Source organism: Pseudopodoces humilis, chromosome 16 (assembly GCF_049639895.1).
Source record: "Pseudopodoces humilis isolate 2021_Gansu_Grassland_sample_001 chromosome 16, ASM4963989v1, whole genome shotgun sequence".
NCBI lineage: Eukaryota > Metazoa > Chordata > Aves > Passeriformes > Paridae > Pseudopodoces > Pseudopodoces humilis.
Window position 1 is genome coordinate 3987944 of NC_142215.1, and position 24846 is coordinate 4012789.

At 42.8% G+C, this 24846-nt stretch overlaps 1 protein-coding gene and 1 long non-coding RNA gene across 3 annotated transcripts in view; one reads left to right on the forward strand and one right to left on the reverse strand.

Moving 5' to 3' along the window:
- The window catches only part of LOC148183012 (uncharacterized), an 84473-nt gene extending 74296 nt beyond the window's left edge, over positions 1-10177 (forward strand). The window contains exons 3-6 of one of the 2 annotated variants that reach the window (XR_015773947.1): positions 2607-2698; positions 5666-5842; positions 7432-7514; positions 9116-10177. This is a non-coding gene — a long non-coding RNA (uncharacterized LOC148183012). The remainder of the gene's footprint in view (positions 1-2606; positions 2699-5665; positions 5843-7431; positions 7515-9115) is intronic. The other variant, XR_015773946.1, reaches the window with a different exon arrangement.
- ARRDC4 (arrestin domain containing 4) lies at positions 3100-12030 on the reverse strand. The gene is made up of 8 exons (XM_014250989.2): positions 11688-12030; positions 10610-10676; positions 10194-10341; positions 8301-8403; positions 7347-7603; positions 6532-6694; positions 5910-6064; positions 3100-5792 (listed from the first exon to the last, which is right to left on the reverse strand). Exons 1-8 carry the CDS (start codon positions 12028-12030, stop codon positions 5736-5738), a joined length of 1293 nt encoding a protein of 430 aa, XP_014106464.2. The 3' UTR covers positions 3100-5735.
- Positions 12031-24846: the final 12816 nt, after the last annotated feature.

Sequence of the window (24846 nt, forward strand, 5' to 3'; positions counted from 1 at the left end):
CATCTATTGTGGAGATGACCAAGAAGCATTTTTCTACAAGTAAACCATGGCTAAATGTCTCTGGATTGGTTAAAGTACCCCCTTTATGCAGCAAAAGCTTCCAGAAGCACTGAGATGGTGCCTGCCCTTGTGGAGGTCCTCATCACAGGCTCTCTGGGTGGTGTGGGAGGTGCAGCTCTGGTTTGTATTGCTGGAATATGTTTGAGCATCAGCTCCATGGTCTCCTGGATGCAGCATTAATTAAACAGAATGGCCCTGCTCCAGGCCCCAGTGGACAAGCATCCACATGGCAACTGTGAGCCTTGTCAGCAGCAAGAGATTAAGGAATTAATTGGCAGGGTTAATCTTCATGTCAGGGTTGGAAATGAATTGTTAATTTGTTTGGATGAGTGTAAAGTCCTCTCGCAGCGATGGCAGGTGCGATCATATGAGGAAAAGGCTGCAAAGCTGCCCTTCCTGGGGACCTTTCCATTTCACACCCCTGCAAACAGACATCTCCAGCTCTTTGCCCCCGAAGTGTGAGCCTCCCGGGCTCACACAGAGGCTCCTTGTGTCACTCACATCCTTGCAGGTGACAGCACAGCCGTGACACGGGAGAAGGTCTGGCTGCAGCTTGGGAGGGCCCCTTGGAATTCCAGCCTTTCTCATCTTGCTCCCTTGTGCTAAGCAGGTCTGATCGTTGCATGGCAGGTACTGGGTGAGGCCAACCTGCTGCAGGATCTGAGTGAGGGAGAGATGTGCTCACACCAAAATGCCACTTTTGGGGCACAGTGTGCAAAACTTGATCGGCCTGTGTGGACACTAAACCCTCTCAGACACTCCTCCTCCAGGACACTGTAGAAAAGAGAACCTGCCAGGTCAGTCAATGCTTTTCCCTTTCTCATTTTACACTCAGGACAGCAGAATATTTCCTTTCTTAGTATCTTTCTAATTTGTTAAGGCTACTGAATTTGTCACATCACATTAAGGCATAGGAGGAAAGCACTTCAGGCCTTAAATTATTTAAATTATTAAATTGTAACTTTTGTCACTTGTGCTCTCTTTTGTGCATTGATTAGTCTAATTAGTTCAGCAATAAGAATCACCTTCTCCTCATGCTGGGGGTCTGGTAGGTTGTGACCAACACAACCCGAGTCTAGACATAACATCAAATAGGACTGGACTATACAGACCTGGGATCTTTCTGGGTGTGCAACAATCCTGTTTAAGATCATGCAGTCAAAATCCTTCCCTTTTGCCTATGCTTCGGTTCTCACCTCTGTCAGTGCCCAGTGCCTCATTTATGGGGAGGCTGATGCTGTTCTGAGGTGCTGTGAAATAATCAGTTTTCCATTGCCAAAAATTGGCTGGGTTTATCTAAGAAGGCCCACAGCACGTTGCTGGCATGAGCAACTACTCCAGTGAAGTCCCACCCGAGTTGCCATTTTCTATTCCACATAAAACCACCCTTCACAGTTTTTTGACTTAAAATTATTATTAGCTATTTGTCCTAAAATGTCAACAATGCAGTGATATTCTAGCAGAGCTTTTCTGCACTGTCCTTTCCTATTAATTGCTTAGAAATAATGACAACATTAATTTGGAATAAGACTGTTACCTTGTCTATGCCATATATAAAATGTTAATACTAGAAGTGTACTGGGTTCATCCTAGACCTAATTAGCTCTTTGGAGAATTTACTTTGTGCAGCAGCCTGTACTGTCCACATTGATGCTAACATATTATATAATCAGCTTTAGAAAAGGCAGCAGTCTGAAGGCCAGGTTTTGTGTCCCTGTGCTAAGCCACTACCCTGAGGAGAGCACTGAAAATCAGCAGAATTTGACCAGAGGATAGAGCACAAATGTCTGGGTTTTGTAAGGAGTTGTAGAACAACTTGATATCTCCAAATCAACATTGCTTGCAAATGGTGCTCTCCAAACATGTTTATATAGATATAACAGAGATTTTACAAAATGAGTTAATGTTCTCTTTTGCTGTCCAAATTGGGTGGTGAAGTCATGGAACATGCTATTTTGATAATTTGGAACATGCCCCAGGAGTTGATTAAGTGATCTGTCTTGCTCTGTACATAAACTGTGCGTTTCCATGCAAACATCAGAAGGGTCAGAGCTGCAAACACAAGCCTGCAGAATCTGCTCGATCTCTGCCTGGCTTTTTACTACCTGTTTAAACACCAAATGTATTTTAATAGACAATTACAGCTTGTCAATGGAAATACTCCCCTATAAAAGCTAACAGTGGATGAAGTGAAAGTGCTACTGGCAAGTTAGTGGTAAGGTATTTATCATTTAGTGAGAGAGTTTTTTTTAAAAAAAAAATCTAAGACCAGTATTCAAGGTTTTGAATTTTCTTTTTTATAAATCATGACTCCTCTGCTAGTTCTGGTGCTTGAGCACGCCACCAAGGTACAGGGAAGAAATTCCTCCCAGGCACAGGGTATCCAGAGAAGCTGTGGCTGCCCCATCCCTAAAAGTGTCCCTGCCCATGGCAGGGGGTGGGATGGGCTTTAAGGTCCCAACCCTAACTATTCTGTGATTCCACAATGCTGAACAGCATCTTCACCTCAACTTCTCTCGGATAAATTTGCCATCTTCCCTCCGAAGCGGAAACAGGAAGAAGAAATCAAGTGTTGTCTGCTGTTCCTCAGATCCTTGGGAGGCAGGACCCTGGTGGAGATTTATCATCTCTGGCTCAGGTGGGCAGTGGGGCAGGTATGGTTTGTCACCTCTTTCCCTCTGCTTTAGTTATTCTGCACTCTGCTTATAAGGTTGTTCTGGTGTATTTATCTTTAGTCTGTTGCTCTAGTCTTTTCTAAAGGAAACAATAAAATATCCTCTAATATATGAGATGAGAAATGCAATTAGAACTCACATCCTTCACTCCTTATGGGCAAGAGCCCCTATTACATAATAACTATGGGAAGGAGTAGGCCCTGTTTGATCAATTTGTTCCAGTTCCTGGTTACAAATAGTTCAGGGAACTAAAACAGTGACAGATGAAGGCGTAATTCCCAGATCAGAGAAGAGGTAGAGAGCTGTAGGGTAGAATACAGGTATTTCTTGACACAGCACCAAACCAGAGATGAACAGCACAATGTAGATTTGACACTTTTATTAACAAAGAACCCATGGGGCTCATTCATTAGTACAAAATACAATCATGTTCCTGTATGTTAAACAGCTTTTTTATTTTGTCTCTTTTAAACTGTTTCACAGTTATCAAAACAAAGCCCCTGCATATTGAACTTATTATTGTGCAAACAGTAATTATTTTAAGGATCAATTTCTGCACTAAGCCAAGTGCCAGAGAGCAGAACTTAATCTTGTTTTCACCCCTCCTTTGAAGGGCCATGTGTGCTTCCTAAGAAACACATAATAGTTGTCTTTTTTTGCGGCAAACAATCTAAGGCCACAGTTTATCTGCAAAGAATAAAAAACAATTCAAAGACTTTAGGAAAAAAAAAAAAAAAAAAGCACATCTTTACCCTTCATACTGCTGTTTGCTTGACCATGATTATACCAGGTAGCACGCATTACCTATCAGGTATTACAGTCCAAAAAAGCACCTAATGTTCTTTAAGCTAATATTTTGAATTATTACCATGCAAGTTAATACATGACCAAATTACTTTTCAAGTAACTAATAATGGTATCTGTCTAAGGAGAAGCTGCTTGTTCCCTTTCCAGATGATGTGATTGAAAATCCTGCACTGATTGTACGGGCAGGCCCTCACTTAAATAAAAAGGCATGAGAGATACACCTTGAGACTTAAAATAATTTTTAGAATGTCCTTTCTAAATCGTGCACTCAAATTTTGGTTAAAGCTGCATTTGCTATAGAAGACAATGTTAAGTGTTGTAAATGAAAGGAGCAACTGCAGTTTGGAAATGTGAATCTCCACCAGTCTGTCTTTCACACTGATGCAAAAGTGATTTGAGGTGAAGTGCTAGAAATTAGACAATGTAAGGAAGTTATACTAAAAGAAGACTAAAAATATATATCCGTGTATGCCTGTAGAAAAATCCCTGCTTCTTAAGTGAAGACAAATTTCATAAAAAAACCATTTAGACTTTGTTTAAACTGCAGTTATTGATGAAATGAAGGAAACTCACTTGCCGTTTTTGTACTGATCAGAAAGTACACTGTTTTACCACATGAAGCACCGGGTTTTAACCCCAAACCCTTCTGTAAGACATATAGAGTGTATCTAGTAGTCCAAAATCCCCTGTATTTCAAAGACAGGACTGTAAACGTGCATGTTGACAATGCTGTTTTCTGCTCCTGTAAGTGATCTGTTGGTGATTGTTTACTGATCCCAATTGATGGTTGGCAAGAAGCAAACATTCTACTTTTAAGTGAAGGAAGCAGAAGGGCAAGTAAATGCTGTGCCTTCACTCTTAGCAGCAACAAACTCACTGTTCTAAATGACCTGAGGAAGAAAACATCAAAATATTGCACCAAAACGAAATTAAACAGCAAAAACAAACAAGGGAACACACCAACAAATACAGTATGGATAGCAAATGACCAGTGCAGCCCCTGACAATAGATCTTTAGACAAAAATGCAGGAGTAATGAAAAGCTTTGTGCCATTACCAGAGGACATTGTTCCCCTGATGTCTGCTTTCACTTCAGTTATAAGCTATGTCTATTCTGGGTATATTTACACCTCTCCCTACACCTCTTATCTCATTCACTAACCACAGAAACCATTTAGGGTCCCTTTTAGAACCTTGAAGTATACTGGAGCTTTAACAAGACTTTTTTTGGTCTCAAATCTGACCGTAAGTAAATATCCAAAACAGAGGTAGGCTTATAAAGGCTTTTGAATAAATAAATATTGTCCATTTTGCTAAGTATACCTGCAGCTGGCAAAAGGTTTCTCCCTTGCCATGCTTCCCCTTACCATGCTATCCATAGGCTTAAGATGCAGAAGAAGAACTCACAGTAGAAGAGGTTAGAATAATTCCCTTAAGAAATCCCTTGAAAGAAAGCATAGTGCATAAGCTCGTCTCAAAGTTCACTGTTCTGTTTCACACTTGTGTCTTGCATTCAGGAAACTGTTGCCTTCATAACATTGTGCAGTAGCCATTCTGTCACCCAAGGTGTCCTCAGGATCATGATCAATGAGGAAATAGTACCACGTGGCAGGCGTGAGAAGGGCAGGTTCCCATCAAATATGAAGTTTAGACTTTCCTCTGTGTTGCAGTAGTGTTCCTTTTTTGGATGCAGACAGTGCAAAGCTGAAGCCCCTTGAACACTGGAATCTTTTGGAAATGTTTTCTTACCCCACATTCTGTTCTCCTACGTAAGTTCCACAACAGGAGTTCTCCACATCACTATGTACATTCTTCCAGAGCATTGCAAACAAAATATAGATTCTTTTCTCTTCACAAGATCCACACATCTCCTCCTTGTACTTTGTGTAGTGTATCCACTTTTTTGGAGAGCATTCAGTATTTCATTGACGCATTTTTGTTTCAGTATTTTCAGGTATTTCTCAAGTATCCCAAGCTTAGCTGCTTCCCTGTTATCCTCTGTGCAGACTAATCCAGCAGGTTTCTCTTTGTCACCAAACATGCTCATACCTCCCTCTCCATTTTCCTTTGCCTTTCTCATACACAGACTGAAGCTTTGAAAAATAAAACTGTTTCCTTTTTAGCTGCACTACCAGCTTAAGCAGCAGAAAAGATTAAGACATTCATCACAATGATGCTCATTATAAATCCTCTTCAGAGCATGAATGAAACGGGCTGAACTTCTTCTACATCAGTTGGATGTGGATCAATCTAAGGAGAGAAGAAAGACAACAATTACTACCTGCAATTCCTGCATTTAGGTATGAGTTTGCGGGTTTTTTTTTGCCATCTGACAATAAAAACACCACCTGCTATTTATTTTCTTACCTCTGAATAAAGAGGTGGAGGCTGAAACCGGAACTCTTGTATGTAAGCAAAGACAGGACAACACAACTGTTCCTCACAGTCAATGGGTGGTGGATAAGCAGGAACATGTCTAGAAAACTCTTCCTCAGACACTATATCAGCATAATTTGGTGGTGCTGAAACACAAGAGATGTTTCTGTCATATTTCAAACTATTCACTCATAGCAAGAATATCTGCATTACAGTATATCCAGGACCACAAACTGTTCCAAGTGCACTGAACTCTTAAATATTTGAACTAAAATTACGTTTTCAGTAAACTCGGGTGAGTCAGCAGGAATAGAGAGTGCTGTGCTTTTAGGACAACTCCAGCTGCAAATGTGTGTTGTATCAAGATATATTCAGTGATGAGTAGAATTTTCCCACCATCAGGAGTTAGTTGTTTCAGTCAGAGGGGGTACAGAGAGACTTGAGGAAGGCTGGAGTTGGGGTAACCTAACCAGTTGTTTTGGATCTCAATTTAAAACTCCTTGAGTCATACTTCCATGGCCTACATCCCTGGCAGTGCCCTTCAACTGGCACTGTACCCATCTGCTGCAGACAGTGCTGTGCTGGATTAGAGAGTTCAATATGTATTTATTACCTTCAGGGTGTTCAGGCATGGTCAATGCCAGCCAACTCATATCCATACTAAACTGGCTGGTAATGCTGGAGTTTCTGCTTGAAAATCCAATACATGGAATAGTGCCAATCACCAGAGGCATTTCAATCATCAATTTCTTAGCACCAGGAATATGGATATACACCTATGTGACAACCCCCAAACAGAAGAAAAAAACATTGTGAGACCCCATTGAATGCTGCTCTTAAAAGCTGCCTTACTCCCTACAACTGCAAATTTAAAAATTAAGAGCTTTGTCATCCCAGTTATGCTTAGCTAATACCCTGGCAGCTTTCCTTGTTTTTCAGCAGCTTCCTTCTTTCTGTAACTTGTCTCAAGTGGCATTAAAAAATAAAAACCATCATGACAAACTTAATTATGCACTTGACTTTCAGTCTTATCTTCCCATTTCTGGAAGGAATCACTTGAGGATCCCATTCAGCTTGAAATGCTTCCCCAAAATAATCCCTACATGTCTGAAACTAAGCTGCTTCTTCCTCATTTTTCCCTTTTCCACATTATTCCCATATTTTCATCTCAGAATCTCTTCACAGCCTTCAGTCTCTCATGTATATAGTTTATGATATTTATTTTTCAGAGTCATAGAATGGTTTGGGTTAGAAGGGACCTTAAAGATCATCTAGTTCTAACCCCCCACCATGGGCTGGGACACCTTTCCCTAGATTTGTATTTATTGTAGTTCCCAAGTTAAAAACCTAACAGGTACTCAGTAAATTCTTCTGCTCCCAATTGAATGCAGCATCTAAAGTTTGTACATTTGAAAACCCAATACTTACAGCTAATGAATATTCTACTCTAATAATGCAGCAGTCAAGTATAGATGGGGATACAGGTGGGATTTTCAGAGTTTTCCCATTCCAGGTATCTGTACTCCCAGAGGCAATGTGGTTTCCTCGGACATTGGCAACCATCTGACGGAAGGTTTTTGTCTTCCCACTGGCCAGGTAAGTTTGTGTTTGGAAAATGGCAGCTTTTGGAACAATCAAACGAGAAGAGCAGTTCTCAATTTCTGCATAGATTGGGATGGCTTCCCCTTAGAGACAGAAAAAGTCCAATGAATAATTTGTATTTACCAACTTTCCTCTGGGAGTATCAAAGCATGTTACACAGCACGTACATCATCTGCAGTGTTATGAGAACAATACTTGCTAAGTTTCCTCAAGCCAGTTTATTTTTTTCAGAGTGGTATCCAGGCAGAATTATAGCCACCTACTATGTTTTACACATAAACAATGATTCATTTTGAAACATTAAGCATAGTTATGAACAAGCTATAAAAGCTTTATTTGCAAATTATGCCCCGATCTTCCTTTTATATAGTATTAAATGAATTTCAGGATGTCTTATTTTACTTTCGCAATGTATCTAACATGATCAAGATGAAGAATCTGCTAAAGCTCATTTTTACCCAAGTGTAAACCTACACAAATAGGATGTAAAAACCTAATTACATCCCAGTTAAGTATTTTATACCAGATAAAAACATTTTGTTGTTCTTTACACTCAAATGCACATGGATTTTCTGTAGGATTATTAATAGGACTTCCATTCAACTTCTATTCCCAGAGAAAAAGATTTTTTTTTTTTTTAAAATTCATATGATCTTAATTTACTTCTATTAAACAGAACTATTCTTTGAACTGTAAAGTGTTGGTTTCATTGAGATTTAAAAAAAAAACCCCAACCTATTAGATGCTTAGTATTTACATTTTTAAGATAACTACTCTTACCATTACAGTATCCCTTCCTCTCAATTTTGGCACTGAGAGACACTGGCCCAGAGGTGAAAAACCAACAGCCAACCATCTTCTCCTGACTTCTTAGAACAGGTGTCTATAAAATATAGAGTATTTTTCATTTTATGGCATAAAGCTCTCAATCACTTGCAGTTTAGTGTTATGCATATCAGTCATGGCAACCCAGCTCTAAAATCCAGGTCAACTGAATCTCTGAACTGCTCAGTGCAATTGTACTTCTGCCACCATGTGAAGTGGAACCAAGGTTTGGCGATCTGAACATTTCTCTTTTGAAATCCCAGTCTGTATTTATACTGTACTAAGTAACACAGACTAGTGTGTCTTAGCATGTGCTTTATCTGCAAATTGAACTTTTTAAAGGTCTCATGGAATACTGTGCTGTTTATCCCCATGTTTCTCACTGCAGAAGAATGCAGAATTAATTTTATTTGTAAACAACTAACAGTTAAGCAAATAATTTTTTTTTACCTTTGTATCTTTAAGAAAGGATAAATGTATATAGAAACTGGGCTAAGGGGATGCACCTTCATTACTTGCAAGGCTCCCCCAAAAATGCAGAGGTGTGACAAAAACCATCTTAATTATTCAAGGACTGTCGCACTGGATGACATTTACACTGCCTGTAATGTTTTCATTAGAATAAACTCACAAGCACACAAGTCAAGGGTCCAAGCCAGAATCAAAGTTATTCAAAATGATTTACTGGGCAGTGGCACCCAGTCAATACAATAATGCAAATTGGTTTTGTATTTTCGTTATTGTAATGAAAAAACTCTGTTGTTTTGCAGTTTTGGTGGCAGCCTTGGAATCCATTAAGACTGGCACTGCCTTCCTGATGTGTCCTACCCACCTCTTCTGTGAAATAACCTATGGTCTGCTCTGTCCTTACAGAATGTGGCTACGATGCCTTCAAACTCCTAACTACTGAATATAAAGATTATTCTGCTTAGAGATGTCACTGCCAAAATACCCTAAGTTCTCTCCAGAATGGATTAAAATGTAAGCATGTAATGAGGGGGGGGAAAAAGCCTGCTCAAAACATCTCTTTTCTACGTTCACGTCATGATGTTAAAATTATCCTACCATTTAAAATAAAATAGAAATTACTCATTCATATTTAAATGAATAACCATTTAGATCCAGTTGCTATCATGAAAGTGCAAGGTATAATTTTATATTATTTTCATAATATGGGTTGAGATAAAAGAATCCAGCTCATTAGCTTCCATCTTGCCTATTTACTCATTACTTAATGCCTGATCTTTCTTATTACTCTACAGTATTTCCAGTGATTATTAAAAACTCAATACTTTAATGTGGCCAAATCTGTCACAGGGAAATAACTGAAAGGATCTCTGGAGCAGCTGCATGCACACACTTCATGTTAGAAAATGACATGCAAAATGCAGGGATACGTAACATAATGGCCAGAGCCTAAATGACAGGCTGGGCATGATTAACACTCTTCTCTAATTACTGTTCCTCAACCTACTATTATTGTAGAGTTTAGGACACTGCAGCCCTGTGAATGTAGTTGCTCTGGTAAGAGTAACTACTCTGCACTTGTGCATTACTATTATTAAGCCTTATTTATGCATCTGAATCCTGCCTAACTTTTTGGCAGGAGCATCTCTGCCAGCAGGGATGTAATCAATGGTATTAAAAAAGCCACTGTGTTTGCTATTCACACAACCTAAGATCATCTATTTATAGAGAAAAGCTTAGGGAGCTTATATGCTTTCAGAAGTCAGAAAATGACGCTCTGGAATAACATGGGAAGCATTATGGCTGGATGTGAATGCTGCCTGGAAATGGTTTCTTTGCAGCTGGTTTTACGGGGGGAGGAGGAGTGGGGGACCCTCTTACCAAGAGAGCTGGTGAGCTGACATCGATATGGCTGATGACCTGCAGCTCTGTCTGCACACTCTGGTCAGGTACAGCAGGCCTCTCCAAAACTGCTTTCACGTAGTACTGGATACTGCCATACTTCCCAGTAAAAGAGGTCACCAGAGGTCTGAAACAAGCAGTCATAAAACCATTACGCTCAATTAATAATTCAGCTCCAAACATTAACACTTCCTGCTTACAGAAACATTTCCCAATTTACAGCTTGTACATTTAGGGCCTTGCAGAAGCAAACAAGGCCTGTCTCTGTGGCCCTTGATTAAGACAAGTATATAAAGCTGATACTAAAAAAACACACAAGTCAAATTACATTAAGTTAATGTTCTACTACAAGCAGCATCCAGCACAATCCCTTCAGGTTGGATTATTGAACTTACTCTTGAGGAAGCTGAAAGCTGAACGGAAATTCGTGTCTTCCATCTAGAAGAATTAAGTTTTCCTCACCTGTAGGACAAGAATGAATAGTATATTTTAGTTATTCCAGAAATAGAACAAAGCAGACACTTTTACAAATTATTTATGTATAAAAACACCCAGATGCAAGCAGTTTTTATTGATCCCAGTAGGTTCTGGACTGCAGCCCACACTTTATTTATGCTCTGATGTGATTTCAATGAAAAACAAAAATCAAGGAAACATGGGAGACCTTGAGATTCAGTTCAGGACTCTGGCCAATTTCTAATCCAAAATGGCTTCTGCAAAGCATAAATTAAGTTTTAAGGACAGCAATTAATCTACTTTTCCAATTAACAATTAAACTAACTTCTGTGCTGAAAAACCTGCAATTTAAGGTCAGCGTTTAGAAATACTATAAATATACGCGCTCCAAATTTATTCATACGGGGCCTACTGTTACACAATTTGCAAGGCCTAAATTTACTTTCCCTACAGATCAGCCTGAACTGCGTTTCACCCTCACAGAACTAAATGGTGCTGTTCTCTCTTTGATTTTTTTCAACGCTGCCATAGTGCTGCAGTGTCTGTGTGACAGAGCTCCGCAACAGCGAGCTTTCTCTGCCTCCTTAAGCCACTGGATGAGCCTGACTCCTTCCAGGGTCTTCCACGGCAGCTTCCCAGAAGCTGCTTGTCCAGCACAGCCTGCGCGGAGGGGCCCGATGGAATCTACAGAAGGGCCGAAGCTCTGCCCGAAACCCCCGCAGCGCAGGGAACCGCGCCGCGGATTTTGTTCCTGTCTCGCTCCGCGTTTTTCCACAAGGAACCGGCGGGTGAGGCGGCGGCGGATTCCCCGGCCGTACGGCTGAATGCTGGCAGCACTGCCCTGCCCCGGCACCCGGGGTCCGTTTCTCCGGTGCCCGTCCCCACCCGGAGCGTTCCCCCCTCCGTGGGCGCCTTCCCGCGGCCCTTCCCCACTCCCGCAGCGCCACTCCCCGGTGCCACCCCCGCCGCAGCTGCGGAGCGGCCGGGCCCGCGCCCACCCCCCCCGGCCCCCCTCACCTTCGGGCGGGTCCCGCAGGAGGCTCTGCCGGATGTCCAGGTACCGCACCTCCGCCTCCCGCCGGGGCCCCGGCCCCGGGGCCCGCACCGCCACCCCCCACGTGCCCGCCCCGGGCACCGCGCCGGGGCTCTCGCTCCAAGCGACGCGCGCCCGGCCCGCGGCCTCCAGGCGCAGCCCGCGGAGCGGCAGCGGCCCCGCCAGCCCCAGCAGCACCTGCCCGGACACCGTGTCCCCGCTGCAGTATCCGCCGCCGCCTCCGCCGCGCCGGGCCTCGTCCTCCAGCACCAGGGCCAGCGTCTTCACCGCGCCGCCGGCCCCGGGGCCCGGCCCGGCCGCCGCCATCGCTCCCCGGCCGCGGGGGAACCGCGCCCGCCCTCGCCGAGCGCTTTAAACCCGCCCGTCTCCGCCAGCGCCCGCGGCGCCGCGCCCCGCCCCCGCGCGCTGCCCATTGGCCGCCCCGCGGCCCCGCGCGCCGCCATTCGCCGCGGGCCGCCCCTGCGCCCCCGCCTCATTGGTACGCGGCGGGCGCACGCCCGGAGTGCGTCACGCTGCGTGATCGCCGCGGCGGGACCAATCGCGCGCGGGCGAGCGCGCGTGGACAGCGCGGCGATTGGCGGGACGGCGGCAGGGCCCCGGCGCGCGGTCCAATGGCGCGGCGCGGCCACCACGTGCACAGCCTGTGGGTAAACAGGGAGCGGGGGCGGGCCTGGGGGCGGGGCCCTCACCCCTCATCACTTCACGCCCCTCCGTGACGGGTCCCCGGGCGGCGGCCCTGGAAGTGCCGCGGGGGTCCCGTCCCTCGCTTTGCCACCTCCTGTGGTCACTGCTCGCCAGCCCAGCGCTGTGGGGAATCCACGTGCCCTTGGTGACCCCCCTCTGAGGGGAAACCTTACCTTGTCTCTCGGTGTCCCTCCGGTGCTGCCATGGGAGAGAGGGAGGCAGCGCGGTGCTGGGTCGGTCTCAGCCTCTCCCGCTGACAGCCGCGCTGGCTGGGACTATTAAATATGGAAAAAGGATGTGGTGCTGCTGTCTCCCCTCCAGCTTTGTCTGGAGGTTACCTGCCTGTGTGAAGCCCCTTCTTGCCCCACTGAAGGGCAGGAGCTGAAGGGGTTTAGCTGTAAATGAACAGTCCCGGACAGCGGGGAAACCTCGTGTCCACACAAATACTCTGCGTTTCTGCACCTTGTAAATCAACAAATGCCCTGCTTTAAGAACTTGCTCCTACAACCCCACTTTGTAGCTGGGCAGTGAAATGGGTGCACCCCGCTGTGTGCTGTCACACCTGAGCACATCATCCATAGGTAACACTTGGGAGATAGATTAAAGAAAAAATGCAAAGTTTTGCTGTTATGTTTAGAAGCAGACGCTTAGGAAACCCCAGCAAGCAGTGGAAGAGTGGAGAATGTGCCTGAGTCGATGGGTGGGCAGGCCAGAATAATCATTCCCACAGTGGTGAGGCTGCGACAGCCCCGTGCCCATCTCCAGCCAGCCCAAGACGTGCTCCAAAACCAGAATGCTTTGACTTTAGGGGACACATACTGCAATTATTGCTGTTCTTGGCCTTGTTGTGTTTTACGATGGCCCAAGCTGGCAGCAGTGCATCTTCCCGGAGGTGTGTGTGTGCTGTGGATGATGTGATGGCATTTCCACGGGTGACCAAGGAGTCATCTCCCACTCCGAGTCACCTACCTGCTTGAAGCTTCTGACAGCTGCATCTTCCTGCATTCCTCCATCCCTCTGGGGCGCTGCAAAACACCAGCCTGGTGCTTCCCAGCTGACTCAGTTAATTACTGAAATTAGCAAAACTTGTCTTCGGCACACAGAGCCTTGGCTTTTAAATAAATAACAGGTGATATAAATCCCCAGGTTTCCTCAGAACCCCCCCCATGGCCTGTGAAATGTAGCCTCATATTGAAAGTTCCTTCCTTGCCAAGAGCCAGGTAGGCCTTTGGAACATCTTTTGTTGGCTACAGGTTCATACCCATATCCATGTTAGTCAATAGTGACCTGAGGAAAAGGAATGTGCTTACAGATAACTTGTGGGCTTTATTTCAACTTTTGGCCATGCATTCTTCAGCTGATGATGATAATTATGTAAAGGAAAATAACTCTATTATGATGATGATTGTTTGAATATTTAAAGAATTGTTGCCTATTTGCATCCCTTTGTGCATCTGAAATAATTCTTTACAGAAACTACAAATGTTGCATTGTAGTTGGGAATTGTGGTGTATAAAATTGTACTACCTTGGTATTTTTTTCAGTTCAATTAAACTCAGACGTGACTAGTTTTGCATCAATCTTTTCCTTGTATGCAGTTTTTCACATTGACAAGTATCAAGTTAGTTTTGTAGTCAGCCAAGAGACCGTGCTTAGATGTGCAGACTGAATATTTGCTTATTTGATGAGTTTCATTAGGTACAATACGTGTGTGTGCAGACTGATTTTGAGAGTATGATACAGAGGAAAAAAAAAATCAAAATCCCACAACTCCCTTTTTCCTACATGAATTAGATCCTGTATAAAAGTAATTAATTCTCTTATGGGTTTATGCAACCATTCAAACACTGCCTCCCTTTCATTCTTTGCAAGTGCAAATGAGCTAGATAGGGAAATGAATAAACATGGCAAATTGCTTATGAAACAAAACATTACCCAGAATTAGAGAGAGCTGGGAGGCTTCAGTAACTCGAGCAATTAGCCTGTAGAGGACACAGTTAATAGGCACATTCTGTCACAGTCAGGAGATACTTCTTCCAGATGTTGGTTTGCCCTTTAATATATTTTCTTTCTTTCTTTTTTTTTTTCACAGCAAGAATCAAAAACCAGCACTTGTTATAATTATCAAGGAGTGATTGGTTTTCTTATCTACCCATCTTTCTGGTGTTTGAGGCATTTTAACTGACCCACACAGTGATGCTGTAGCATGAATGGTGGAAACCACCACATGACTATTTTAGTCTCTGACAAGCCAGGCGGAAGGAAGAGGAGATGAGCGCTCACAGTGTGGGTGTTTGTGTGTGACTGGTAATCTGAGTGTGGGAATAGGTGTGAAAGAGCAAGAGATACACTAACATGCTTGATTATATTTTCATTCCACTCATTTTGCTTCTTTATAAGAAAGAGCTACCTGAACAATTTAGATAATGCAAAAATTAGCTTGTAAGAGTAAAAAATACACAAAGAAAAGTCTCATTGGAGAGTATCCATAAAGCTGTGAACAGCTCTAGCAATAATCAGAGACTCACCATGAAGGGAAAGGAAGAAGGAGCTCTTCCTACAGTAGCTGGTTATATCCTGGCTCTGGTGGTTAATTTAGAAATGACTTCTATGGTCAGATCACTGAATTTAGATGGATAGATTCTACATGCAGTAATTATATTTTTACTCATTTCAGTGCAAATGTTGAAAATAGGGCTATCAGCACTTAAGCCTGCCAGAAGAGTTTTGGAAAGTATGGAGTTGATTCCAATTTTCCATAACAGGTAGGACACATAATATGTAAATACCAATTTTTTTTTTTTTTTTGGTGGAAGATATAAGATAAGAAACAGTCTCAGTAACAGCTTCTTGTGCCAAGAAGGTTTCTGTTTTCCAAGAACCCAAGCTGTAACTGGGAAGGAAGTGAGAAATTTGATGAGTATTTGCTGTCCTCTTCCTGCTTGAAGGAGCTGAGACACAGCTCTTCATCATGAGTCAGGCACCAGGAGTTTGCCAACTAAGCCTTTCTGTTCTTAATAGCCTGGCAGTTTAGAGAGTGAAGAGCTATTTCTGCTACTGAAGGAGGACTTGGGGAAGTGTTTATGAGAGCTGCTAACAGCTAATTTACAAATTGGAGTTCTTATTTGAGATTGTTGTGCTATAACATCCATTCAAGCATCTTTCTTAGCCAGTACCAAACACAACGGGCAAAGCCCCGGTGTCTGAGCTGCAGCTGAGTTCAGTGGGAGAGCCATGAGCCAGGATGTGTGTGAGTGAAGGGAGTGCAAACCCCATCCTGACTTTTCTGCATGGGAGGGGGGATTTGTCCATTTACCTCATCCTTTATCTGCCAAAAATTTCAGCTGTCTCAGTGGCTCTGACAGATGTTAGGAAGCAGTTGGCTGAGAGCAATGTTTACCCCTGATATTACACGCTTTAGAGTCCCACAAAAGCCTCAGAATATAAGGCCTTTTTTTTTGTTCCCAGATATCCAGAAATCTTCATTCTGGGGTTGTTTATGGAGTCAGGACAGGGAGGGATGAGAGACAATTCCTTTCTTTCCCTAGTTCCTGGCCTTTTACCAGCGAGTTCCTTTATCAGCACTGTGCCAGAAATGCAGCCCTGAGTGGAGCATGAATTCTCCCTGGCCTCCCAGTCAGCACAAGAAGGCGACAAAAGGGTGCTGGTTGCACTTGCTGTCATGGACAGTCTTTTATTGCTTTTATTCTATTACCAGTAATTGAAAGGTCAGCCAAAATTTTCTTAGACAATTAAGTGACATTTACAGAGATGAGATTGAGAGCAGCCAGAGATGCTTTTCTAAGTGATGCTGCCCAGCTAGTCTGATATGTCACTACAGCCAGTGTGTAAAACACGAGGATGGATGTTTTTAAGGGTTGTGCTGTATGTGGTACATTGAGAAAAGCAAATTCTGAGATACTGAGGGTTTTATCTGGGCAGGTGTTAGTTCACACAGCCTGGTTCAACAAAGCACAATTGCCTTGAAGGCCAAAAGACCAATCTGAATTCAAGGTTATGTCTGGAAAATGGAAAATCATGAATGAGAGTATGGGATCCCGTGTAGAAATCCGAGGCAGAGGAAGGACAGAGTAGGTTGCACGAGGCTGATGACAGAGAACCAAACCATCAAGGCTCGTGCTCTGAGTCATTGGCTCACACAGCTGCCACACACCCTTACCTTCTGAGGGCTGTGAGAGGAGTTTCTCATCCCTGCCTCAAGAGGCTGGGGCAGAAGGAGAGGTGGTGGTGCAAGCTGCGGGGCATCCTTTCTACTTCCAGTTGCAGCACAGAGCCAGGACCTTCTCTGTCTCCTCATGAGGTGGCAGCATGCAGCAGGCCCACAGGATAAATGTCAGCACTAGGATTGCATCCCAGCACATGATGGACCATCATGTTGTTTCATGCACTGGTAAAGAAAACACTTGAGTGACCTGTTGTTTACTTAAATATTTATATAGTGATTCAGAGTGCAGGATATGTTACAGCTTGTTCCTGTGCATAAAAGTGATCTAAATCCAGCACTCAGCTGGGCAGCAGAGGACTGCTCCAGGGTGGGTTTGGATGTTTACAGCTGCTATAGGTTTTGAAGGAGTGTGATCAGAGAAAAATAATGTGCTTAGAACATCTCTTCATCCTGCTGTCCCCTGAGGACAGAAAGATTTATTGGGGTTGTGGCTCCTGCACAATTAGAGTGGCCCTCTGGAAGTGCTCCTCTGGAGGAAGAGCTTCCTACAATTGTATCATGTACCCCTCTGCATTTCAGTGACTTCAAAGGAAGGTGGTCAGGAATATGCCTATAAATATCTGACATGGAGAGAGGATACAAATTTCTGTTGATGAATCAACTCTTAAACAGCAGCTGCATTATTCATGTGTGGATCGTGGTTTGGTGTTCCAGCTCAAGGGAATGAAGCCAGAAAGGGAAAGGGAAATTAACAGACTCCTTTGGGTTCTTAGTTACGTGCTGCTTTAGCTGGTTCCTCATATGGGTTGTAATTTGAGGGTTTGAGGTCTTTGTGAAGGGCTTTTTGAAAAAATTTAAACTGAAAAAATCTGAACTTGGGATGAACCTGAATCTCATACCAGGAAACCTCACACTGAAGGGAAATGCATGCCTGGATCTGAACTCACCTTTTGGCAGAGCATTCCTGTAAACAGGAATGTGAGCCTTGTGGTGCCACTTCAGCCTTACGAGTTCATACCAAGCAATGGCATGCATCATAACTGAGAAAACACAGGTGACATACCCAGAATCTTTGTAAAGATTGTTCCAAGGGAGCAGCTACTGGAAGCATCTGGGTAAATCCATCACCTTTGTGACATGGTTCAGCAACACAGCAATTGCAGATGCAGAGGTGCTCTACATGAGGCTTTTTTTCACAACCTGGGCTGCTGTTGTTGCCCAGGCTTAGGAAAGGTATTACCTCAGCAGAAAATGGAGATAATGGAATGCTTTATGCCAAAAGGGAATGCAGAGGAAGAGCTACAATGGATGGAAAGTGGGGTCAGCAGCCTGAGATAACATGAGTGATGGGCAGGACACAGAGCAGGATCACAGTGGAGCTGTGCTGATGGGAACGTTTGCTTTTACTTGGAGCAGGGTTATTTGGCTTTTGCTGTTATTTCAGTGTGATTTGAGGTGTAGACACAGTGTGATTCTGTCCTTACAATCGGTGTGTTGTCTGGTGCTCCAGCCTGCTGTCAGATTGTGGGATATTGAGAAAGGGTGATGTTAGGGAAGTTGTACAAATGCATTAAAATACTGGACCTCCTATGCCTGGAGTAGCCAAAGTTGCTCCAGGATGTGGAGTCTTTTTTTTCCTTATAACACTGTAGGAGGGCTTGGAGTTTCATGGTAACTGATTAATTAGGTCCAGCTAATCAAGCTAACCCAGGATCACAAGCTACTACTACAACTACAAGTTTTCCTTGCATGCTTTTTCTCAAGCTTAAACCCCAAGACAGTATTTTATCCATTATAAGCAGCACTTAGCACAGGAGGGGCACAAGTAAAGCAGGGCACTGTCACTGGTGAGGGGTGTACAGAGGCAATTTAACCCTGGATGGCAGAAGAAGGCAGAAAAGTGTGGCTACGTCAAAACAACCCAGCTTTTTAGCAACCTTTCTCTAAAATTTGGTGACCAGAATAACCTTGGACCCATAAACAAGGCATGTCATTGGATCAACCAAGGATATTCTCAGTGTCCAAGAGGGGACATGGAGCTCCTGGTGCCAGTGCTTTGGAGGGAGGTAGAACACCTCAGTGATGGAACTGGGCTGACTGACACATCTGGGGGGAAAAGAATCCTCTTACATTTGTGGGTAAACAGCTGATGCTGCAAGGCATGGAATCTGATTATAAGGATTGTCTCAGGGTGGAGCTTCACCTTCCCTGAGTGTGTCCCACAGTGGAAGTGAAATTGAATCTCTCTCAAATCTTTTCATTGGTCCTGTGGAAACCAGGACTTTTTGAGTCACATCTTTCTCCTCCTTCATGTACCTTCAAGCAAAGGCTCTCACAAACACTGAGGCAGAGCATCCTTGAGAGATACGTAGCATTGCCATAAAGGCGCCAATATATGGCAGCACATTCTCTCCTGTTGTTTTGTGTCTTACCTCAAGGCAATGGTGTCTTAATTTAAGGTGGGAATTACTGTTTTCTAAATATTAAAGTTTTTGGGGTTTTTTTCTACTTTGTATGAGGTTGAATCATTTCCTTTACGGAATTTTTCTAGATGCTTATCAAGAGTTGTCACCCTCTCAGCCTTTCCTTTGATAAGCTGAAGAACTGGCATCTTTTATGCCTCATATCATGGAGCCCATTTCCCAAAACCCAGGAGTCTGTGCTTAAACTGATGACTTTTTAAAACAGTTAGTGTTTTAACCACATTTAAAAATATTCCAACATTTCTTGGAGAAGTGTTTCAGTAACCAGTTCAAGCTGTGATTGAAACAGAAATTAAATGTTGAACGTGTCATGGCTCATTAAGCCTGTATTTTCTTTTAAAATAAAGTACGCAACATATCCTTAGATGTAAGAAAAGGTTAGGACTTTATAATTTCACTTATTGAATGCATCAGTGTGTCATAGCCATGTATCTATACATACACATCAAACTCACTTGCTGTAGTCACTGTTGTTCTGGAAGCCACCAGTGGTCATCTGGCTGTGAAAAGCCTGAGAGATAAGACGACACCATTAATACTGTTCATTTTTAGACATACACACAATGAAGCAGCTATTTTTACAGTTTCTTCTGAATTATGAAATATTAGGCATTGTCAGAGCCAGCATATGGGGCTAGATGAACTTTTAACGGCCTGCTGTTGTGATTCTTATCTTCCTCTACAGGGTGAATTAGAATTCTTTGGATCAATGAATGTACACAGGCTTTTCTTGTATCAGAATAACATTACACATCCTCTTGTCATTATAGCACCAGAAGATTATTTTCGATGATAATGACAAGACCATGTCAATCACAGGACTTTTATAGTAGGAATTTGCTTCTTATTACATCTTTCATGTGGGAAATTTTCCTCTTTCTTCATCATGAATTAGTACTCAGAAATTGGTAGCAAAAATGTTCCAAGTTTTAAAAAGAGAAAAAGAAAATGTCTCACTTGTGCTGCCACCAATGCTCTAAGTTATACAGGCATTGACTTCTGCTGTGCCTCCAAGATTATAAAAATGGCACAGGCAGAGCCTACATTTTGTTCTGCTTAAATATCTGCAGAGATGACAGCTTTTCTCTGGTAGATACTATTGTTGGAAAACATTAGTATGCGCTACCTGTATTTTCCCGTGTTCAAAGGACGCAATCACAGAGTTCTTCATTTATTTTGCTAAGGGCTCAGTAAATGCTTCACTGTTGCCATTCTGTAAAGAATGTATTTTCGTGTAGAGGCATTATCATTAACAGATTCTTTTCAAATTCCAGGAAGAGTGTGATAATTTTATTTGGCATAATGAAGTCTGAGCACTTACAAAATTTACAAAAAATTGTTTTAAAGCCTTTAATTTCCCTCCACACTTCATTTTTTAAACTTAATTAGGTTTACTGGAAATTTCTTCTGCTTATACAAGTTCTTCCAGGCCCAGTGTTCCAGCCTGGGCTCGGTGTGCAACTCATTGGGACACTGACTGTTGGTGTCCACAGGATCTGAAATATGGAAAAATGGATAAGACAAGAGATATGAACTGTAAAACAGCTGCACCAGGAAGGTAATTACAGAGAGCAAAGATTTAGCTCAAATGCTGAGGGACCAGCTGACTTGAGGAGACTGAAGTTAGGCAATCTGGATCCTCTTAGTGTCTCTGGAGAAAAATTGAGGATTTTTAGATACGTTTGAGACACTGCCATGGATTTAGAAATCAATCTTGCTCTAATATTTTTTGGAAGTTAATTCACAATTCCACCTTGAGGGATAAAAGTCTGCCTGAAAGTCAGTAGGATTTTGGTGCTGAGTTGGGAAGATGTTTTAGAAGTGGAGCTGGTTATCACCTCCATCGTGTTTTCATTATCTTTGTTTTAGTCACTCTGTATATTTTGTTAGATACTATTTGTCCTTCAAGTGAAGAACCTATTTAAAATTAATGATAATTGATTAGTTGCTTCTAAGTCTTCAGTTGTCATACTTTGCTGATGTGTAAAACTTCCCCAAGAAAAATGGTGTTATAACTGCAACATTGTGCACCTTGACATTAAGCATGTATTTCACTCATGGCCAATTTAAAAATCAAAATAGAAACTTTGTAATAATCTTCCTTTACAGTTTGGGTTATGAGAAGCTGAGAATTCCCTTAGGCTTGATTGATAAAACATGGCATTTATCCTATTCCTAGGATGATGTTCAGCAAACTTTATGACGGAGGGAAACAGCTGGTAAAGTGGGTTCATGGAAAGGTGAAGGTAATATAGACATAAAAAACAAGAGGATAATGATTTTAAAAGGGATAATAGTTGTAATAACACCATTAACCTTTTGCTTCAAATTATTGAATGTGTGGTCTCTTTAGCAGGCTAATCAAAGGTTTGCATTAACCATGATGCAAGAGGAAGTGGCAATATACAACCTGAGGTGATTTTTTTCCCTCTTCCAATTATTCACTATCAAACTCTTCCTGAAAAAAAAAAAAAGAAAAAAAGAAAAAACCTGACCCTTTGGCCATTGAAGACCCCTTCTGATTTTGAATTGAAACTGACTTGATTTTAGAAGGAACAAACTTTACCTTCCCTCCTGCTTTGTAAGGGGTCGATTTTGCTAGGGGAAAAAAAAATAGAAAGTAAAATAAATATCAGTTGTTATAGATACATAGAAATTAGAGGCAGAGTTGTGAGCAGGTAGCCAAGTGTTACAGGGCAGATTGTTGGTAACAGTGAGCCCTGAGCTGTTTGGGGTCGCACAGGGAGAGGATCAGCAGCAGGCACAGCTGTTCCTCAGCAGCATAGGCAGGTCACTGCAGAGCTCTGATGTCTCCCTGCCTGGGACACTTCTGCTGTCTAAAGGGCAAATGCAGCCTGAACCTGAGCAAAACTTCCCTTTTTATTTCCCTGTTCCGTGCACATGGGGTTGACTACCAGAGGCAGAACTGTACTTTGACAGTTTACTCACATGCAAAGAGGCAAATGTATTAATGGTGGAAAATCACCACAGATGATGTGAAAGCTCATGGTGACTTGATGGAATTATTCAAGAATTTGTCTGGTTGGACAAATATGCTCCATCATACAATTTCACAGGTGGTGGCTCATTATTCACTTAAGGCATCTGAATGGGCTGCCCAGAGAAGCTGTGGCTGCCTCATCCCTGAGAGCATCCGAGGCCAGGTCAGACAGGGCTTGGAGCACCCTGGGATAGTGGAAGGTGCCCTTGCCCGTGGCAGGGAGGTTGTAGCAAGATGCTCTCTGAGGCTCCTTGAACCCAAACCATTCTATGGTTCTGCGTGGAGAGAGAACCCCCTATGAGAGACACCCACCACAAGATTGCCTGACTGGCCCAGGATGTGTCGTGTCAATCTAATATGAAAGGAAGAAGTGTAAAAGGAAGTTTGCACTGTTCCTGGCTGACAAAACCCAGCAGCATTAACAGCCCTGTTCTGTGCAATCAGAAATGGTGAAAGACTTCAGGTGCAACGTGCCCTGAATTTGAATTAACCAGACTGAATTTAAAATCAACAAGCTGAAAGGGTTTGAGATAAGAAGTCAGAACATTTAGAGGAAATGAGAACTGTTCTGGGAACTAAAGGTGAGAGAAACACTAAGTCACATAAAAAATATTCAGCAAGAACAAAGATACCTTTTCTTTTTCTGGACACCTTTTTTTAGAAGCTGTCTATAATCTGTAACCTTTCCTGGGCACTTTCCCAGGCTGTTTTTAGTAGCTGAATCCTTTGTTTCAAAACCACCCATTGATTCAGTGCCCTAAGTGAGAAGTAATTAAGGTGGACAGAAATCTTGCCTGCTGTATGATATGTAGGAGATAGAGGCAGAGAGGGGGTGAATGAATTTTTCAAGATATCTCTCACAACACATGAGGCTGTGTAGAATATCATGAAATACATGTCTGTGGAGATGTGCAGCTCAAATTTCTGCCTACTGATCTCTTTATTTCCATGCACACACATGCTGATGTACATACAAGTGAGTTCCTGAAACATAATGAACTCTTTAGGCAGTACTTTGTCAGAATATCATTTAAAGAGTTACATCCTTTTAATGCACAGTAGTTTAAGCAAACTCCAAGGTTCTTACTCAGCAATAAACCCATTAAATCATCTTAAATACCATGTCATAATGACAATTTGATGCCACCAGATGTGGCACTAGGGATTTTTTTTCCTTTAAATGCTTTCCTGGAGATACAGCTTCCTGAATTTTAAATTCTCTAGCCTGTTTGCACAGCTGTTAGATCCCAGAGCTCTGCCATCTTTTTGCCTTGCATCAGTTATTCACTAAATCATGTGTGGCACGACTACAAACTCACTGCCTCTAAAATGTTTAGGCTCATAACCACTTCACCCTCATAAAGGCTGAATGGAAGAGGATTTGGGCATTAAATTCTGAGAGCACTATCCACTCCAGTTGTGGATCTTCCTTATGGGGAGATTTTGGAGATGGAGTCACAAGAATACCCTTCACACACCATTCTTCATGGGCAACTTATCCTCTTGCATCTGTGGAAAATAGAGATGCCTGGCCACCTTCCTGTCTTTTCTCACCTTCTTAGCCAAAAGGCAACCAGATTGGTGGTCCAGCATGATTTCTACCTGAGGAAGACTTGGGAAAGTGGACACTTTAACAGGATACAATGGAGTCCAAAAATCCCTCTCACAAATAAATGTTACTTCATACTATGTGTATTTAAATAGTGGAACATGTTATGGAGGGCTGTGGAAAAATTCTGAGGAAAACAACAGAAATATGTTAAAATATGACCACAAAACACGGTCATCCAGAACAGCTCCTAATGCAAGAAGTCCCTATTTCTGATTGACAGAAAGCAGGAGACCATCTCATGAGCTGGCTATTGATTTACCTCTCAGCAGCACTGGAGGCATCAAAGATGGGTCACTGGGTCCTTGCTCCAGCCTTTATGGGGGAACCATGTTGTTTTTTGTCGTGTTTGAGTTGGTGTGGGTGAGTGGTGCAGGATCTGAGATGGCCTCGCCCCTCTGGCACCTTGTGTTAGACATGAATTTTCCCCTAAAAAAGGCAGTGGGAGGGTCCCACCAAGATGCACTGAGAGTGTTGGCAAGGATTGGGAGTGAGGTTGTGAATTTTACACAATTAGATCATACTAGTAAGTGTGGTCACATCTGAGGTGCAAGTGTTGATGGTGGGATTTGGAGATGCTCTTGTGTGGGTCAAAATCATGATCTGTGACCCCAGGGATTGCTGGGGCATTCCCTGAGGGTCAGGAAGGTGGCACAAGACACCGACAGTCTAGAGGTCACAAACACCTGCTCAGACAAAGTGAGATTAGGTGTCATTGCCATCCCAATCTACCTGAAGGATTATTAAATCCTGAATCAGTGTGAATTAAAAATACTCCTGAAAAGGCTGATTCAGAAAGATTATCCTTGTCTCTCATGGAATCATGCTTTGATTTGCTGTTCAGCTTCATGGTTGGCACACGAGTGTTTGAGCAGCTCAGTATTGAAGAGGGCATTCAGTGCTCTCTATATTACCCTCCAGTGAAGTGTAATATTTGATAACATCAGTAAATACAAAACAGAAACAAAATGACAACAGCATTTGAGCATCTTGTGATAGCAAATGAGGTGGAAAAGTTAAATGGATATAGAAGAGGACCCTCAGAGATTGGATCTCAGTGTGATGCTGGTAGGAGACCAGTTGTTACTGTGCTGATATCAACATGTGGAGCTCTAAATCTTTTTGGGTTGTGGCTGAACAGAAAGATTTACTCACAGCT

Coding starts and splice junctions, on each gene's coding strand:
- ARRDC4 (XM_014250989.2), bottom strand. CDS start 12,030: ATGGCGGCGGCCGGGCCGGGCCCCGGGGCCGGCGGCGCGGTGAAGACG. Junction 10,677..11,687: donor CCTGCGGGACCCGCCCGAAG/GTGAGGGGGGCC, acceptor CTTGTCCTACAG/GTGAGGAAAACTTAATTCTT. Junction 6,695..7,346: donor GAGTAGAATATTCATTAGCT/GTAAGTATTGGG, acceptor GTTGTCACATAG/GTGTATATCCATATTCCTGG.